This window comes from Stigmatopora nigra, chromosome 3 (genome assembly GCF_051989575.1).
Source record: "Stigmatopora nigra isolate UIUO_SnigA chromosome 3, RoL_Snig_1.1, whole genome shotgun sequence".
Lineage (NCBI taxonomy): Eukaryota > Metazoa > Chordata > Actinopteri > Syngnathiformes > Syngnathidae > Stigmatopora > Stigmatopora nigra.
Window position 1 is genome coordinate 14149741 of NC_135510.1, and position 18735 is coordinate 14168475.

The window sequence follows — 18735 nt, forward strand, 5'->3', positions numbered from 1 at the left end:
CTTCAACTTTCCAACGATTATTGATTCGACTAGATGCAGCTGCATTTACCAGACGGTTTGCCACAGCAGTTACACCATTTAGCCTCTGCAAAGTGTTCACTGTGGCCTCATCTTTTGTACTCTTACGGTCTTTCCAGTGAGAGTGCTCATTATCGATTGACCTTTGGAGCTCGCCAATTCAAGAATGAATGACAGTAGGCACAAACAGAAGGACCACAAAGGTAGATTATCATCTTCTGTCTTAAATGGTGAACTCACTGTTTTAAAAATAATTGCACCAATTGTGCCTCAGTTCATTGGCTGCCATTGATGGATATAGATGTTTAAGCTATTTTAACTTGTGAGGGTGAAAGTGAATGATCAGAGCAATTGGGTATATACCACCATCAATGGCAGTGAATTACTTTAGTAATTTATAGTCCGCCATAGAATGAATGCCTTCCTTCGTTTGACGTTTGGGACTGTATGTGAGTATATTTGTGTTTCCCAGGGCAGCTTGACATTTTCTAACACTCGAATATTGCTGCCTGTGTTGGAGTTACACGTTTGATGGTGTCTAACTGGTGTGCGTTGTGCTGACGAGTTTGCACGTTCGCAGAGCTACGTGTTTGCCTCCTGCTGGCCTGGCAGTGACCTTGCTGACAGATGATGGAGCGCACAGTATTCCTGAAGGATGCCTGAGGTTTTATTCAGTGCTAGTCAAACAGGAGTAAAGTATCTTTGAGGAGGTCATTATCAAGTCTTGATTTGAACAGGGAATAGTGGAGTGAGCCTCCATCTATCTCCGGTACGATTGCCCTTTAAAACTTGGTTTTGTTTGTCAAATCAGTGGAGCTTTGGTGATCAGTTTACTGATAAACTGACAATATATCACTCCCCCTTTTTAGCAGTATTTTACAATGACCAAACAAGACTGCACTAGGTCTTAGCATTCCATTTTTAAGTGGGCAGTGATAACACAAATTGTGTTGTCATTTAGTATTTGCTTCCCTGCTATAGTATAGAGTTATATTCAAATGTTATATTGTATGTGTTAATTGCTAGTGTAATATATATCCCAAAAATGTATGATTTGCAACATGGCATACATAAAGCAAAGCAGTGCAATGCTGCGTTCAATTTTGTACTGTCTATGAAAATCATTTCCTTGGGCAACCTCAATGGTGAAAAACATGATTTATTTCCTCACCACCAAGAAATTGACACCTGCCAGAATTTCAGGCACAAACACTCAAGGGACGGTAAAGTTTGTAGACTACCGTAGGACACTGCCCAAATATGATGTAATTTAAAAAAAACCCTGTATTAGCAGAGCCTATGAAACCTTTTTCTCATCATTTTCAGAAAGTATAGTGCTGAGAAAAGGGTTAACCAATCATATGATTCTTAAACTTTCACAATTTCTATCTATAAAAACTGGAATAAACTGAGTCTCTGGAAATCAATTTAGCTGCAATGAAAACTTTCAGCACATTTACACGTTGTCCTGAGCTAGCGGCTGAGTTCAATTCCTTAAACTTTGCTGTAGAATAAGTCAACCATCAATTTATACTAATGTGATGGTCTTTTGTAAATGCAGAAAGCATTCAAACGAAAAAAGCTTTTTTTGGGCCATAAATAAATAAAAAAAATAAAAAATGTAAGACACCTCCCGTTAGTGTCCATCTGGCATTTGGGTATCCATTTATTTACTTACATCTGCTTGCAACTAGTTCAGCCAAAATGTTCATGTGTAAAGTTAGCCTTACACCCTAATCTCGTTTTAATTTTAGATACCATGAATGTTGCAAAGTCACTAGTGCTTCAAAATTGTATGGACCATATCTAGTGCTGAAATGTTAAAAGGCAACAATAGGGTCCAAAAACACATTTCTTCATCACATACTGAGCCTATACACCTGAAAACTGACCTATGGCTGTTTCACAAACCAGCTGGCGAGGACAATCAGTCTAACCTCAAAGAATGATAACTGGCAGAGTAAAGACGCAACGATAATGATCACTAATAAATATTAACCAAGCTTCTACCCCTGGGTGTTCAGATCCACCCCTCTTGAAATACCTATCAAATAACAATTCCAATGTTTGGCTGAGTTTGCTTCCCTTATGATAATAAATACAAATGTAATGACTTCTGATAAGGCTTCGGCTTGTATCGCAGGTAGTGTAACCCACGTAATAACAGTTGTATGAGCTACAGTATGGGAAATACTAGTAATGCAGCAGTGTATATCTCAGTAGACATTTCTAGCTGTGTTGTTTCTTTGTAATTTGCAATCAAGAATCTTGTTTTCATCCTAATTTCCAGCAGTGTATGCATGGTGATTTTTTTGGTTTGTTTTCTTTTGAGTGTTTATTACAGTGCTTTTTTGAAAATGAAAGACAATTGACCAACAACTAGTACTCAAAAGAAGGTTCTCACAGCGAGCGATACAAGGAGGGAATGCTTTTTGGGACCAATTAGAATGGAAACCCCAACTGAAAATAAAAATATGGACAGTATCTTATTGTCTCTGTTACCGTTGTGAGGATAAGCGGCTCTTACTGTTTGGTATAATCGGCTCTGTCCTCTGGCTGGCCAACAGGACATTTTCTGAAGCATACAGTACTTGTGGTTTCCTATTTTCTTGTCGCACTTCTGCGCTTTGCAGACAATTGTTTACACGATATGCCTTTTGCTGCAATCTTATCACCCTGATATTTCCTTTTCTGCAATTTCAGTGGTTTCATTTACCCATCCATACCCATCATTGTGACACAAATGTACACATGTCAAATCTAAAAATGATAATAAATTGCCTCAAACTTTTTAAAAAATGGCCGAACTGTCCATTACTCAATGGTGTGTATTAAAAAAAAAACCTATTGTTTTATAATCTAAGGTAAACGATAAAATTTAGCCCTCCCAGGCATAATAATTTAGTTAAGTGACATGACTAATCATTTTTTGATAATCATCCATCTCAGTGAATTTAATCTGCCTTGAATATGAGTGAGTGTCTGTGGCTTGATGCGTACCGTGATCCAAGATGATGAGTTGGGCGCTGGATTGAATATTTCCGGCATCATTTTCTGCCAGACATTGGTAGAAGCCTTCATCAGATTTGACCAGGCCCAAAACCTGTAGATCATGTTCTTTCTGCAGAACACAGGAAAATGGACGTACAATGTGAGGAAATGATGTAAACCAACTAAAAAGACAACAGCCCAAAATACCAATAAAATGAAATGCCAATGTTGGAAACATTTTTAGAGCAATGTAAACTTTTTAGTGTCAAACAAAAGCATACAATTCTGCCTTCCAGCTCAAAATGGTGCAAATTTAATCTGCATTCATCCAATTTTCATGGCAAAGATGATGTTTTTTCAAAGATGTGTTGTCAAATAAATTTTCTAGGCATTGATGATGCAATAAAAACATTACTGTGGTGTAAATTTGTGTTAAGTCTTGCCAAAAAGGAAAATGGATCTCACAATAATTTTGAAGTAGTCACTTGGAATAACAGCGTCGCCATTCTTCACCCATTTCACAGTGGGAGCTGGGGCACCGGTGACTTCGCACTCAAACACAATGTCCATGGACTCATGGGCATAAATGTTGGCTGGTCTCTTGACATATTGGGGAGGAACTGTGAAGGATAAACAAAAAAACAATGCTTAGATTACGTGATGTCAGATTATGTGAAATTTAATAGCCAATTTTCAGTTCTGATCAGGATAATATGCTATTATTTCTGGCAGGAAATGAACCAAACCCAATAATGTCATGCTGCCTCTTCATATGCCAAATTTTATTTGAACACATAGCAGATAAAAGAACTGCCTAATATAAAATTCCTCTATGCACCTGTGGCTTTTGCAGCCAGAAATGAACACTAATATCTCTGCTGTAAATGATCACTCAATCGAACAGATGCACACCAGCAACCTTAATTTTAGTGTTGTGTATCTGTATGGAACAAGCTGAGGTGAGCACTTGCATATATAACTCAGGTTTCTGGTAATGAGGAACAGAAAAGTTTTTTGATCTTCTGCAACCAAGCACCTCATCAATCTGTCAAGGAACAAGGTCAGAAGGAGCATGTTCTCTGTAAATAATTGGACTGCATTGCACATTGTGTATGTGAGGAGAAACCATAAGACTGACTGGCGCATGGACTGATAAGGCAACAGCCTCAATGACCGCTTTCTGGACGAATGCTGATGCTTTTCCTTCTGCCTGTTCTAGGATAGCTATTAATGTCTAATTAGTTTTAATCTCGACAATTTGATATTCTTGGGAGTGCATGCATAAAGATAATGTCTGGCTTTGTTAATCACAGCAGCAGGTTGTGAGGTCAAGCCCCCTTCACCCTGTTGACACTGCTAACAAGTAATAAGAGCAAAAATGAAAGCAAACATGGTCAGTGACATTGACACTGACTGGGTAGTCAGAGAAAGGAATCATTCTGTTCTATACACATTTCTTTGTGTGTGTGTGTTTTTTTTAAACTACATACAGAGCTGTCAAATACCGCACATCTTCTGTAGTTTAGTAGACCTTTTGTCTTTTTTTACCAAACTAATAAATACACATTTTGCATACAAACTATGAAACTAAAATGAAAGCAATGCTTTTTTTCAGCAATTTAAATGAAAATAATTAAAATCATGAAAGTTGTAGCGAACAGTAACTGGAGTCTGAGGCGTGTTAAAGTAAGGAGTCAGGCATTGATATGTCATTGAAGTGTATTTCAAGAATAACACACAACAAAATCAATCTTTTGGGCAATATTAACCTTACCCCCCTAGAACACTAAAACCCATGATAGTTCTGTCGGTAAATTAGGTCAAATGCAGTATACAAAGATTTCATTTTTGGCTCATCATTTTAACTTACCATGATGATTAATTTCAAAACTCAAGGTTATGTTCTACATTTTTGCATTTTGCACATTGTCAAAACTTTCAATTATTTAGAAAGTTAAGTAGTGGTTTTATTTCCTTTTCAACGACATATGCATTCTCATCAATTGTTTTTTTTTAATTATTTGCAAGAAGTCACTACTGAAAAAAGAAAAATATCTGAAAAGCATTCGAAAATCTGACCATATTGTGCTTCATTTTAACATCTTGCTGATAAATGTCACTAACAAGAAGGGTCACAAAATCAAGGACATATTTTGGAGTGGGTCTTCTCACTTCAAAATATGATTTTTGCCTCAAGTCTAAGTCAAGTTATAAAAATTGGTTTGGATAGATTGGGTTTTGTTTTTAAACACTAACTAATGCACTTAGTGTAAAGAGCTCCAAAAGCTTCAGCAAATGTAGTGTGTAGTGGGAAGTGAGGTTGTTGTTGGAGGCAAAGCCATCTGTGAAAATGAATAATATTTTAAATTGCCTTTGGAAGCTGATACTACCGTTTCTCTGCCTGTAAACCTGTTTATATGTGGAGTATTTTCTGTCCTGTATTTGCATAACACATTTGTCTGTGCCATTTGCGAGGATACTTGTTTAATAAGATGATGAAAACAGATTTCCCGCATTCTTGCCACCAAAATCTGTGAAACCAAAATATTTACATATGTTTTAAGTCTGTTTTGTGTACACATGAACCCAGTGGTGAAATTTGCCTTTGCCCCAATCTAATGGTACCTTTCTTTATCTGTCTTCATCTGCATTTCTACACTTTCTCATATTTTCCTTTCATGTAATCTTCCTCTAACTCCTAGTCTATCAATTCCCTTATCCTGATAAACACTTTTGTGCTAGCCATAACGATGCTTCTTTAATCATGGCTAAAATGTTCTATCTAGGTTTTGTTGAACCACAAAACATTTTTTTCCAATGTCTCCACAAGTCATTGGTTACCATTGAAGGCAGACAGCATCTAATTGATTTTGAAAAGGAGGGTTGGCAGCAATCGAATAGATCTCTATTGTCATCAGTCACACAGAAACATTTAGGGCAAGATCAAAAATTGTTTTATGAATATTGCTGCTAATGACAATCACTGAATTAATAAAGAAAATATAGCAAGATAAAACTAGATTTGAATGTTATTTTTTTTCTTGCATTATTTCAATATCCCGTGTAATCGAAAAGTGGTTTTCGTCAAAAGGTCTGAAATATTTCAGCACCAATCTGACAAACACATCAATTGCTTAGCATTTTTATTGCTTTAGGTGAAATGGAACTGATAGTGCTAAACATGTACATATTATTGTTTTAAATCGATTAAAAAAACCCTTGTTAAAAGAAATTGACGGGAGTCGATAAACTCTACTATTTAAACAATGAGCCAACAAACTCTGCAGACCATATTGTGACATAAAAAAATGTAAGCATAATGTCCATCTTAAAGTCATTTTCAAATGTGAAATCCAAAGTGTGACTTAAAAAGTGATGATATAAATCTCATTTGAATGTTACACAATAAAATGCTATCAAATGGCGCCTTCTGTGAGTGGCACTGCTCGAAATGACAAGAAAATCATTCGGCCCTCTTAAAAATAGATGACTCCTTTGAAAAAAAAGAAAAAAAGGAGTGGTGTTTTTTTTTTTTTTGTTCTGAGCCTGAGGAGCGAGTCGATATTTGAATTAGTAGTCCCCAGTAGTCTTTGTAGGCTGTGCCGCTGTTAATGAAGACATGCAGCAGATATGTTAGCCCTACTGGAGGGCAAACAGATATACTATATTGTTCTTCCTGCTGCGACAGCCTTCCTAAATGAATCCCTATAAATATTTGATTGTATTTATTGTTCAGAGTTGAATGTGATGTCTGCTTATTGCTTTGTTATTACATTATTTATTGGATGATTTTGACTTCTGGCTAAGGAATGATAAAAGAGACGCCTGAGTCCATGGAAAGGGATACACGCTAGAGGGCTCAAACCATTTCATTGAAGTAATTTCCGTAAAAATATAACATTATTGTCAACACAAAGTAAAGCGACAGTATGTCAATGGCAAATAGCCAAAGTAGTATTAGAATTAACAAGAAGGATCATCAAATGAAGTGCATTAGTAGTTTCCTATCACACAAAGGCAGTGTTCTCGTTACCTCTGCGTCCTGCGTCTGATACGCACAGCTTTTCTTCCAGACGCACAATTTCAAGTAATGTGCTTTTTTCGGACGCAAAGAAATTTTTATCAAAAAAAAAAACCAAAACACATATATCCGATAGCAAACCAATTTATTCCACATAATCTTTGCGAAATAATTCTCGCGAGACTAGCAGACACTAGCAGACGAAGGAGAGAAAGCGATAGCAAGAGTTTCGTAATAGTGTAAGAAAGATAAAAAATGTTTCAGAAAAAGCAAAACAGTCTGGATAGTTATTTCGCAGTTAAAAATACAACTAGTAAGAAAAGAACTGCAGAAGATTCGATCGATGATCATGAAGCAAAACGGGGGAAGCAAGGAAAAATACGCACATTTCAAAAGACTTTTGGCTGCAAAGAGAGGAGGATCTACGAGCTGAAAGACTAGTACAATGATAAATAAACCCTAACCCTAAACCATATAATAAATAAATTAAATCTGAATGTTTATATATCGTTGTTTATGTTTTATTTGCATCCGTAGTATGTTGGGACTCGTGACAAGTTTCCTGGGACGCACAGTTTTCAGACAAGCGAATCCCTGGGACTCGCAGTGTGCCAATTGTAAAATTATCACTGCAAAGGACTCTGAAAAGTCTGACTGTAAACATACTATGGCATTAATGAAAAGCTAAATCCCAGTAATAACATCGGTGAAGCCAAGAAGTGAAAGCAAATTAGAAGAAGACTATTGTAAATGAGGACGGAGGGAACAAAGAGTCAAGTGATTTTCTTCGAAGGTCACAAAAAGGTTCTGCTTGAGCTATTCAAAATTAAAGCATACATTTAAGGATTTTGTGAGGTTTTTTAGAAAATCCTTTGATCTCTGAAATATATCTGAATACACAAAAGGTTATTCATTACGTATAATAAATGGGTTGTTGCATTTATTTGGTGGCCATCATGTGACATATGCAATAAAAAATAGTTAAGTAGGTTTAAAAACTGTTTTAATGCACAATATCTATATTTTATGAATATTTTCAAAAATATGTTGCGGATTCCCCTAGGAAACTAAAGATGAAAGAAACAGTAGAATTTAAGTTGCAAATTATACAATTTAATTATTAATAACAACATTTTAATACTTCATTATGAAATGGAAAAAAACTCATTGAATTTGTTTCAGTTAGAAACCATACATAATGTATGTTGATTTTTACTAATTTGTTCCAAAAGTATAATATATGCAAAATATTTTTTGTTAAAAATAAATCCTATAATAAAATGACAAGAAATGCCAGTTTCCATCTCGGTTTAAACAGACCTCTATGTGAATATAGAAATGTTTTAATATCTCCCAAAGGATAATATCAATATAGAAATATAATAATAAAGATTAATTGCAAGAATATAAAATGTACAAAATAAGATGAATAGTCATTAAATGTCCTTGGCTTCCAAACAAATGGGGAATACGTATCTTTACTAGATACTGGAAAATATTGACTTTAAAAAGAAAAAGTTGAAATAGCTACATCCAGCAATTTAGTCATACCACTGCATTCACCTCTTTAGCAGTTAAAACACATGCTCAATACAGTGCAAATAAATCAGTTGACTATATTCCATGTAGCACTTGAACATACCACCATACACAGTGCAATGACACCGCTAATTTGCCACTGTTTCAATCACCTTCACAACTAACAAGCATGGATTGAGAATTAGAGATGGAAATGAGATCAAAAGTATGACTCCATTTCTGAAAATGGGATGCATATTATGTATGTTGCAACATCACTGGTGCAAGGTACAAGGCCAGCAGGGTTAAAACATCTAATCTGAGGAAACAGTGACATAATCCTAGCATTTTATCTCAAGCAGAAAGTACCCCAAGAGCGCCAACCTTAAAAACATTTTGAACCTAAAATAGAAAATTCCTAAACTTTTATTATCCCACCATCCAAAGTGAAAATCTCTTTAATTTCCCTGTACCAGTTTATTTGGACGGCTTTGTATCTTTTACTTTAAAAAGAATACATGGATTGAGGGAGAAAAATATCCTTCCCTCTGGAGAAAAAAAACAGTCTAATTTAATTTTGTGGAAGCACTCAATGCACTTGTGTCCATTTAAAGGCCCTATCAGGCAATGTTTTGATGGACTGCAAGCCTTTATCTTAGCTTTAGTATTAATCTTTGTTTGTCATCCTGTAGCTTTCCATCTGAACATTCTCGATCAACATACAGTAGAGTTTTTCAGTTTGGTTGTTTTGCACACAATTGTTCTTCATATAAATGCCAGTGGAGTTGTTAGAGAGTAACACATATAAAATAAAATAAAAATTACAATTACACCTCAATCTAGAGAGCAATTTAAACCACATTCTCCAGCATTTTATTTGTTACATATTTTGGTGGTGTGATTAAAAGGCAACTCAAATGGTCAGACAAGTTTCACATTCTCATTGTAAACATTCATTTATGATTATAGGATAAACTGCACGTATTTTACTGACTGCAATATTACTTTTTTCTTTTAAGTTCCCCACCCATCCATCAAATTTTAATGTTCAGTTTCATTTAGCTTTACCTTGCCATAATAAAAGAGCTGTTCATGCGCAAGTTTTTCTTCCTTCCATTTTCGATATCTTTTGATAGTTTTTTGTGTTTTTATATGAACTATCCATTGCTGTCAAATATGTGAAAAAAGTGAAACGGTACAAAACCAACGATTTGCACACATCTCAACACTTTCACTGGAAACGTTGAATAAAAGAAAGACAAAACAATAGAGTGAATGTTTCACTGCTCATCAAAACAAAAGTGTTCGCTCTCTGCAACTCTACAACATTGAAAGTGACAAATACCCCAGTGAGTTTTTAGATATTACTTTATCTGTAAAGAAGGGCATACGGTACTCCAAACAAGTCAGTCAGGTGATGACAATCATACAAAGACACCCTCCTGCTGGTGGTGGTGATAACACCCACTGAGGATATGGAAACACATGTGTGGGGTGTGTACTTTTCCTTATGATTTGTTTGGTTTTCATCACTCAGTGGAATGTTTATATGACTCTTTCTAAAAATAATCATCTGAAACAGTGCTCCACCTATCTTAATGTAAAGGTTCATTGAACGCGAGAACATATATTTTTACATGAAAAGCGAAGAACTAAAGAAGCCTACTTAAATAAACGCCACATTTGCGTTTAAAATTAAGGCATCATTGAATACGTGAAGTAAATACTGCTAAAGTAAATATCTGAGAAAAAAAGAAACATGTTAAATTTGTCCTGCTGCTGACTCAGTGACACAAATATGATGTTGACACTGCTCACGATATGAATTTCTCACGTTTTTACAATCCAATTGCGGCTAGGGCTTTGAAAGGGCTTCATAACCAAAGTCTTCCAACCATTTCTTTGCAGACCTTAAAATTGATGGAAAGCAAATGTGTAGTAAAAAGAAAAACAAAGAGATGTTTTGGCAATGTTGGGCAAACATACAGTATAGTTTGTCTTTTTGGTAAGGGGTCGTAAAACGAAGAATTTGAACCCAAGGGTCTAGTAATTTTTTGTTATTTTAGCAAAAGGGAAACACTGCTGCTGCTTCATGCGATTTTAGTTGTCAGCCCATAGGGAAGTCAAAGATGTCCTCTATGTATAGTAGACTCAACAAACATTGGTAAAAAGATCACATGGTGTTAATTCCATCATAACAGTAGGATATATTAAATGGGGGACAAAGACCTTGAGCACCAGACGTGTGAAGACCTACATATTGGTCTAGGAGCCATTTCTGTTCTGCTCACGCAGATATTTCACAGATTGGGCGGTGTCCCCGACATGCAAGGCCATAATCAAAATCCACTGTCCTCTCTAGCCTCATTAATCATGGTAGCTCCAATAAAGGGTGAGATGTCACAGCAAAATCAGTGCAAATTTGGCTGGTGCAAGTAATAGTTGGATGGGAGTAGATACACATTAGCCTCTTCACAATACATGAACACAGACTCAAATAAACTGTCACGTTGGCTAAATGATTCCTAACCACACTATACAGCAATTTGTATGGGAAATTAGTATGTAGTATAGCAAACGTGTCTGTTTCCATTAGCACTATTTCATTTTGGATGTCATAGACTATGGGTTGAAAGCTTTTTTGAAGGAACAAAAAGGTTATTTCAGTCAATACACATCAGCCAAAGTGGCTTCAATTCATCAGGCCTCCATCAAGTCAGATTCCATTTGCTAGCGAAAACTATAAATGTGTTTTCTTGAGCTGCATCAGTCAAACAATAGGTATGTTTCTAATTCGAAATATATAAAATAAAAATGCCACCAAGTCAGCATTGGAAAAATAATTTCAGTGAATTTTATTTACAAGAGCAGTTATTTCTTGAGGGAATCGATTGATTTTGCAAGAGTGCATACGCTGGCTGTTGAGCGAGCAGATCAATGTCACAATGTTGTTTTGTCATTAATTTGGTCTGAGAGAGAGAGAGTGAAAAAAGCAATTTACTCTTTGTCTCTACGGCAGTTAAACACAACTGTTTTTACTTAACATAACAGGTAATGCCTTTCAAATATATTGGAGATCAATCTCCACACGCATGTAACACTGGAGATGGGTCACGGGTCAGGTATTAGACACGAGGGATTCTGAGAAATTGAAGCGGCAGATCAGTAGGCTCAAAGTCAGATGTCCTACTGCTACCTGTTTCAATTTTCCATTACTGTCTCCTTTAATCGCAGTGTCTGACAGGAAATGATGAAAGGGTGTTGAAGAGGAGAGGAAAAGGATTTGTGAGAAAAGGGATGAATTCCTAGCAGCATGTGGCTTTGTGCGAAATGGGATGACATTGGGGGAAGAGCCTCAGGGTATATCCCAATGTATAATTGTTGCTTCTCACCAAACTGTTGACTTGCTTAAGATATGAAGGCGTATAAAAATGCCCAAACTCGTTACCCGCTTCCAACATCAAAAGGAACTGTTGCTCAGATTATATTTTGATTAATTTCCTCCATAAAAATGAACATGCTTACACTTAAATGAATTTTGATGTAATTTTTGGTGGATGAGTTCGATAAGTCCAATTGAACTATGGCCAAGAGCGGTTTAGCTCAGTTTGTTTCTCAATTGTATTTGTGTGAATATATTTTTGTGTAGGCGCAAAAAAAAAGTAGTAATAATAGGGGTAATGATCCTACTTTGCAGTTTTTCAATTATTGTGGCCATGTCGGGTCTAAATTATCCGTGAAATTCGAGGGATTACTCTACATGATCGCCAAATCAACATGAATGATATCACTACACAGGCACCTCCCCTACTGGACACGGTGACAGTTTGCGGCTCTCAGATATAACCTGTTTCTATTTCAGGACCTTTGCCCCTCTGCGGCAAAACCTCTCACGCTTTGCCGCACTGCCCGAAATGGACTCGGTCGCTCACTGCCGTTGGGAAAACCCCCTCCGTCATAAACAAACAGTGGTATTGTAAAAATATTTGTACCCTTCTCTTGCGGACCAGCTATTGCAAATATTCTCAAATGCCATTCCTGCTAAACTGATATGCCCAGGATATCACCTTGAATTTTACATCCAAGAATTTACATGCACTGATAAATGCAACAGAATGCACCCCTTGTATCAATTTCTCAGTATTTGAGATCAGATACATGCTATTAAGTTTTGAAATGAATAGGTACAATGTAGAATGTTTATATGGAGTGCAAACTAGTGTCCATTACAGTAGCTGCAGTTATGTGGTAAGATAGCTGCTAACATTTGACTTGGCATTATCAAGGGTGTCGTAAAAGCCACGTACTTAGATGTGTGATATATTACGTTATAAGTAACGAGCCCAGACATTGTTTCAACAAAGACCCTGAAGAACACTAATCTTTGTTTTGTTCTCCTCGATTTCAAGGCTGAGATGCGAAAGACCATGAAATCTGTAAGAAATTACTTTTTGGAGTAACAACAACATTGTCTCATCTCATTTCCTGAACCGCTTCATCCCCATTAGGGTCGACAAGGGTGCTGTAGCCAATCTCAGCTGTCACCAACACCCTGAATCGGTGGCCAGACAATCGCAGGGCACAAGGAGACGGAGTAGGACGATTTGACACTCTAAATTGCCCCTAGGTATGGGTGTGAGTGAGTGTGTATATGCAATAATCTTCCTGTACATATTGGTTGGTTGAAATAAACAATTAAAAAATATAAGCAGTAACTACTAATATAAGTGATAACTTTGTTCAGGCAGTACATTAATGCAGTTGTTCTTAACCTGGGTTCGATCGAAACCTAGGGGTTTGGTGAGTTGGTTTCAGGGGTTCGGTGGAGCCTCTGCCGCGGAGGTCAACACACATTGCGACTCATCATGTCTAATCACGATAACATGCCTGGCTGCAGATGATCACTTGACATAGCTTCCCCAATCAGTGCGGCGAGTAACTTCTTTATCTTGAAATTAGAAATATATGTATATATTTTATTTTACACTAAAGTAGGGTTCGGTGTATGCCTATATGAAACTGGTTTGGCAGCTCCAACAGGGTTAAGAAACACTGGATTAATATAAAGCACTGTGATTCCTGAAAGTGATTTGATATGTAAGATGTTTTCATTTGTTGAGCACTTAACTCCAACACAGTGCATCATCACCTGAATAGTTTTCCACTATATCAAAATGCTCTGGAGCCTTCAAATGTCTGGTATTTAGTAGGTGCTGTGACATTTAGCCTGTTGAGGGTACCTTGCACAGTGAGTTGAGCCTGGGCTTCGATTGTTGCATTGGCGTTGTCAGCAACACAGGTGTAGATGCCAGCGTCATCCTGTTTGAGATTGAATATCTGAAGACTGCCACCTCCAAGCAATTCTCTGCGGCCCTCACTGGAGACACAAAAAAAGAGGATTGAGGAATAAAACAAAGTGAGGACTTTGCCCCAAGTTTCTTTTCTTATAGTATTGGTGACTAAAGGTCTTACCAGTTGCCTTGGGTACAATCATATATTTTTTTTCTACATCTACTGATGTACCGATTCTACTGCCTTTATTCCCTAAAGCATATTCTAAGTGAAGGTTTCAGTTTGCCCGGGATTCCCGCTGGGCTATGGTTTTATCTTTCAACCGTCTGTCTGAACAAATGTACTGTTAGGAATAAATTGTACTCACTAAATGACATTTGAAACACCTTTTTAAAACAGCAAACAACTAGGACATTTTTGGCTATTGAAAGTAGACAGATTATTGAAAGCTCACATTTTTAAATAAATAGGTACAATTAACTATTGCACTATTTTCAGATTATCCCAAGAAACTACTTCTTTTAGTGAGCTTTGAATCATTCAGAACGACACACAACTGAATATCACAACAGTTTAATGCCATGAACAAATCTTTTTTGATGTAGTATTGATAGGTGTGCTACCTAAATGAAGCACTTATTTTAGGAGGCCTAGCATTACATCATTATTTGGTTTTATGTTTGTGATTTTGTGCACATCGACACTCAAACTTACTGGTGTAAAGGCTCACAAAAAATAGTTTGATAAGGAATGTTTTTCCTCAGCAGTCTAAATAATTATCCTAAAATATTTACACGATATGCAGATATAACAACGACGTGGCTTTCCAGAGAACTATTGACCCTCCATATTAAACTGCACCCTTTGATTTGATTTCTCTAATTAGACTAAAGGGAAGCGGTCTGTGGCTTAGTTCAGGCTTGATTCAACAACCACTAGAGCACTGGCAATAAGGAGAAGGAGGAGGTGGTGAGTGGAGGAAACTACAAATCAATAGCTTGCATCCAGAATAGTACATTTACATTCCAGGCAGGGAGAATCACAACAACAGAAATAGTGGGAGAAGAGGGGTACTATCCTATTATGGTTACAGCGAGCTGCAGGTGCTGAAATGAGAGCTACATGCAGAGGTAAGGTGTGCAGTGCAGCTTTAAGGAAGGCTTCCGTTGCAGTCTATTTTTTCTCCCTGAGTGGACAACAGTCAGGAATGGCACTCGGCATGCTGTGACCATCACTGCTTGCCTGCTTTCCTGACAGATAACACACTGTTCATGTCAGAACTAGCCACAATGATGTCAAAGTGCAACGAGTGACATTTTAATTTAAGCAGGTTAGATAAAAACATTGTATTTCTAAAGCATCTATTGCAAATTAAGACGACTCATTATTAGGAATCCACTGTTCAGTAAGATTTTTGAGGTTATGATTACTATAAATATTTGTTTACGACTTGTCAATATTTATTGTAGGATAAAATTGTACCGCTCAAACGGACATCTGTGCAAGTTATTTTTTTCGCTCTATTTCAAAACCAAAACAACTAACCAAAATAGAAACAGTGTTTTTGTTTCAACCATGTTGAAGGTTTGAAAGTAGTAAAATGCAAATTGACCTAGACATTGTGGATAAATTCTCAACAAATATCAGCTTTTGTTGCCCCTACCAGATGAATGAAAACCACACAATAAATGTATGTTTCCAAGTGAAATTAATGTGAACTAAACACCAGATAGCTATTTAGGGATGCAATAGAACTGAAATGTCAAGTGAAGTCTCTTCCATGTATTGATTAATTGAACAGTTGAAAAGAAAGCTACTCATGCTGGGAAGCTTTGAATGTCCACAATCCACAATGAATGAACTCTTTCTCTGCAAGCCTTTGCATGGCTCACAGCACCAAGCCGTCTCCATTTTGTCTCACCAGGACAACTATTGAAACACTCGAGCTTTATTTTTTTGCAGGATTTATAGTTTCCTGTTGTATAAAAATGAAAACATTCCACACCACCAGGACCTTTAGCAAGCTACTTAGAAGAAACACTAACTGAAGTATTTAAGAGCAGAGTAAGAGCTCTTCAGACTGGACAATGCTCCCTTGATCCACGGAATAGAATATTAATTGGCATATCACACTGAAGCAATTTTGCGTAACGTTGGTGTGAACAGTTCACTGGGCAAAAAAAAAAAAATATATAGTGCCAATTTTTAAGCCGAGCACCATCTCAGGGTTTTCGCCTACAATTATATTAGTCATTAAATTTACAGTCAAAGTATGTTTGTACAAAATGCAAGAGAGAAAAATTCTGCACTTACACTGTATAAATAGCACCAATTCCAATGAAATTGGGGCATTGTGGAAACTAAACACGACGATTTCCAAACACTTTTCATCCTATTTTAAATCAAGTACTAAAGAAGACACTTTCATTAATTTTCAAATGGATAAATATCATTGGATTTATTTGAGCAAATATCCTCTCCTTTTCAAATTGACACATACGACAAGTTCCTTTGACAAGAATAAGCAAACAATCAAGACACGATTCCTACAGCAATCAACCAATGCGACAAAAACGTTGCTTCACCTTGCTGAGGTTTGGCGCTGCATTCAGCTAAATAACCAACTTTTTCACCACCTCTTTCGTCTTAATTTTGCATTTATGAATTATTTTAAATTTCATAAATAAGAAATACTATGCCCCGAGACTGTATAAAACAGGTATTCAAATATTTTAGTTAAAGTCATCTAGACAAGGCTGGTTTTGCTGCATGTGTTGTCAGTCATTTTTAAAATGATATTTGACTTGCTGTTATCTATGTCAATCAAAATCAATCAAAACGTGACATGCCATGGAAGGTGTGATGTCTAATGGGGTTTTGATGTTGGTTCCTCCACTACAGCTTGTCAGGTTCCCAATTTTTGACAACTCCCATCCACTTGTGGTCGAAATATCGGGCATCTTTGAACAACAGCCTCTACTAGGAAAAATATATTTTCGCACACTGTTCTCAGTTTGATTTCAAAAGTAAGGAGAAAAAAAGGACAAGAACAACCTAATTTAAAAACGCTCTGTGAATAATTGGCAACCAGTTGAGGGGGTATTCGGCCTCAGCTCAGGCATCAGTAAAGTTCAAGGTAGATTATCCTGAACCCCTGGGCAGGATAAACCCAATGGAGAAAGTATGGCTTAAACCTCGTAAAAATTTGAATTTTTGTATTGCTACATTTTCATGAAGTTCCACACGTTCACGTTTTGCTACTTAGTTATGCAAACAGAAAGCCAAAATGCCTGAAGCAAGGAATTTGCATACTGTGTCCATAACCCTGTTGGTGGGCTTCAATAGCATGCCTTATCCATGACCATATTTTTAAAACTCAGGTCCACTTAAAACAAATGGCCCTCAAAATACACAGCGTGCTACGAAGGCCCATCACTTTCACTTTGAGAAACTGTAGGTGTACCCTTAAACCGTTTTCTGAACATAGATGAAAACAAATGTATTCAACATCTGTGATAACAAGTACAATTTTTTTAAAATGCTCTTTTCCTACAAGATAGAAAATACAATTATCCCAACTCCAACTGTTGAATAAGTGGGAAAACATAAATATCAGAGTACTTGACTCCACTGCTATCAATAATTACACAGTTGCTGTAGATGTGTTAATAAATTCACAGAATGCATGAAATAAACATGATCTGGACCATTTATGAATGACTAAATAGTACTTTGTTTCAGAATAAAATGTGAAAATGTGCAAACACAGCACATTTCTTTTTATTGATGAACTGAATGCTTATTATTATTGTCATTGTTCAAGTGTAATGAGATTTTAAGCTTCACCCTGAAGTCCAAAAATAAAGAATGCAAAATTATAATGAATAAATAAGTAATAAATAAATAAGTAGTCACATAAGTAGTCAACAACATAAATGGTAAAAACCTCTCTCTCGCTCTACCTGCGAGTGCCTTAAATTTAACATAGTTTTCCAAGCATTGTCATTCATGGATCGCTTTTATTTTCAGGGAAAATAAGATGGATTTCATTTGACAACCACAAAGGGCAGAGATTAGAATGATTTGTACAGTTGTCACTTTACAAACTGCAAATCTGGTTTATAAACCAAACATGGTGCTAAAGAAAAATGTTATCTTAATCTTTCATTGTTGCATGAAAAAAAGTCATTTTAGTGAGTGGTATTATCTTTTTATGTCCCCCAATGTTCAAACAAACACATAGTTTACCATTATCTCCATTTGTGTCACATATAATCTCAAAAGCACACTTGATAAAATATGGTCGGAAGAGCTTGAGACTATACACAGGTCTAACATTTCACTGAAACTCACTACAGGCTGGCTTTTCATTCGTTAATAAAACTGTTGATGGTGTAGTGGGAGTAAGCAGCCCTGATGACCTCCGGAGTGGTCACGGGGTTATATGTGCCACAAAGCTGTGTGTGTTCAGTAGGAGGCTGATTAGCTTGACATACAAACCTAGTGGTACCCACTGAGTTCCCACACTTACAAATCACTCGTGCCTCTCTACAGGCATGGCTTATTCTGCTCGAGTTATTTCGTATGTTAACTGGAACTCACTATACATCCTTAATGAATAACGAGAAAATGGCACATTTTGTATCTAGCTTTTCCTGTGGCTTTCCCTAATACAAATCCATCTGTTGAGAAATTTACTTTACTTCAAAAACTATATCTTTGTCCCAAATAATAACATTGCAGAGAAGAGAGTTCGATGAAGTAGCCATGTGGTGAGAAAATTGAATTATTAAACAAACGTGGTCTTATTTTATTGATCTTCAGGGCTGAGTTTAAATCCAAATAATATATGGTTTATAGACTATTGTTAAGGGTTTTACAGGCTACTACTAACT

General features: G+C 36.5%; 1 protein-coding gene and 1 long non-coding RNA gene across 20 annotated transcripts in view; one reads left to right on the top strand and one right to left on the bottom strand.

Annotated features, from left to right (window-relative positions):
- The window catches only part of neo1a (neogenin 1a), a 113166-nt gene that overhangs the window by 31754 nt on the left and 62677 nt on the right, over positions 1-18735 (bottom strand). For all 19 annotated transcript variants that reach the window (XM_077712884.1, XM_077712883.1, XM_077712901.1 and 16 more), the window contains 3 exons: positions 13789-13925; positions 3475-3629; positions 3019-3139 (listed from right to left, as the gene is read on the bottom strand). In XM_077712884.1, coding sequence (XP_077569010.1) covers positions 3019-3139; positions 3475-3629; positions 13789-13925 — 413 coding nt within the window. The remainder of the gene's footprint in view (positions 1-3018; positions 3140-3474; positions 3630-13788; positions 13926-18735) is intronic.
- Positions 12449-13166, top strand: LOC144194089 (uncharacterized). The gene is made up of 3 exons (XR_013325831.1): positions 12449-12519; positions 12958-12984; positions 13057-13166. It is a non-coding gene; the product is annotated as an uncharacterized LOC144194089 (long non-coding RNA).